Raw genomic sequence first — 271 nt, 5'->3', positions numbered from 1 at the left:
ATGTACACTTACGTGCATGATTTCTTTCGTATGCGGGTACGTACATACACATCAAGTATCACACACAAAAAAACAGTAACCATTAAACCAGTTAAGACCCACATCCTCCCCTGCACCCCTCCCCTCCACAGGACCTAGCGAAGAGTGGACAGCCCCCCCACCTGCCATCCCAAGTCCGGCGTGGACACCTGGGAGGCCTGCCGACGGAGAGGCGCGAGGAGCACCTAGGTCCTCCCCGGCGACGCAAGGGCGGACCCGCGACGCAGCCTCA

General features: G+C 58.7%; 1 protein-coding gene across 1 annotated transcript in view; it reads left to right on the top strand.

The window, feature by feature from the left end:
• The window catches only part of LOC119592855, a 2,481-nt gene that overhangs the window by 466 nt on the left and 1,744 nt on the right, over nt 1-271 (top strand). The window contains exon 2 of the mRNA XM_037941752.1: nt 132-271. This exon is cut by the window's right edge and continues 49 nt beyond it. Within this exon, the coding sequence (XP_037797680.1) occupies nt 132-271 (140 nt within the window). The remainder of the gene's footprint in view (nt 1-131) is intronic.

The sequence above is a fragment of the Penaeus monodon genome, chromosome 31 (assembly GCF_015228065.2).
Source record: "Penaeus monodon isolate SGIC_2016 chromosome 31, NSTDA_Pmon_1, whole genome shotgun sequence".
Lineage (NCBI taxonomy): Eukaryota > Metazoa > Arthropoda > Malacostraca > Decapoda > Penaeidae > Penaeus > Penaeus monodon.
The sequence above is the reverse complement of the archived record's forward strand: the minus strand, read 5'-3'. Positions and strand labels throughout refer to the sequence as shown.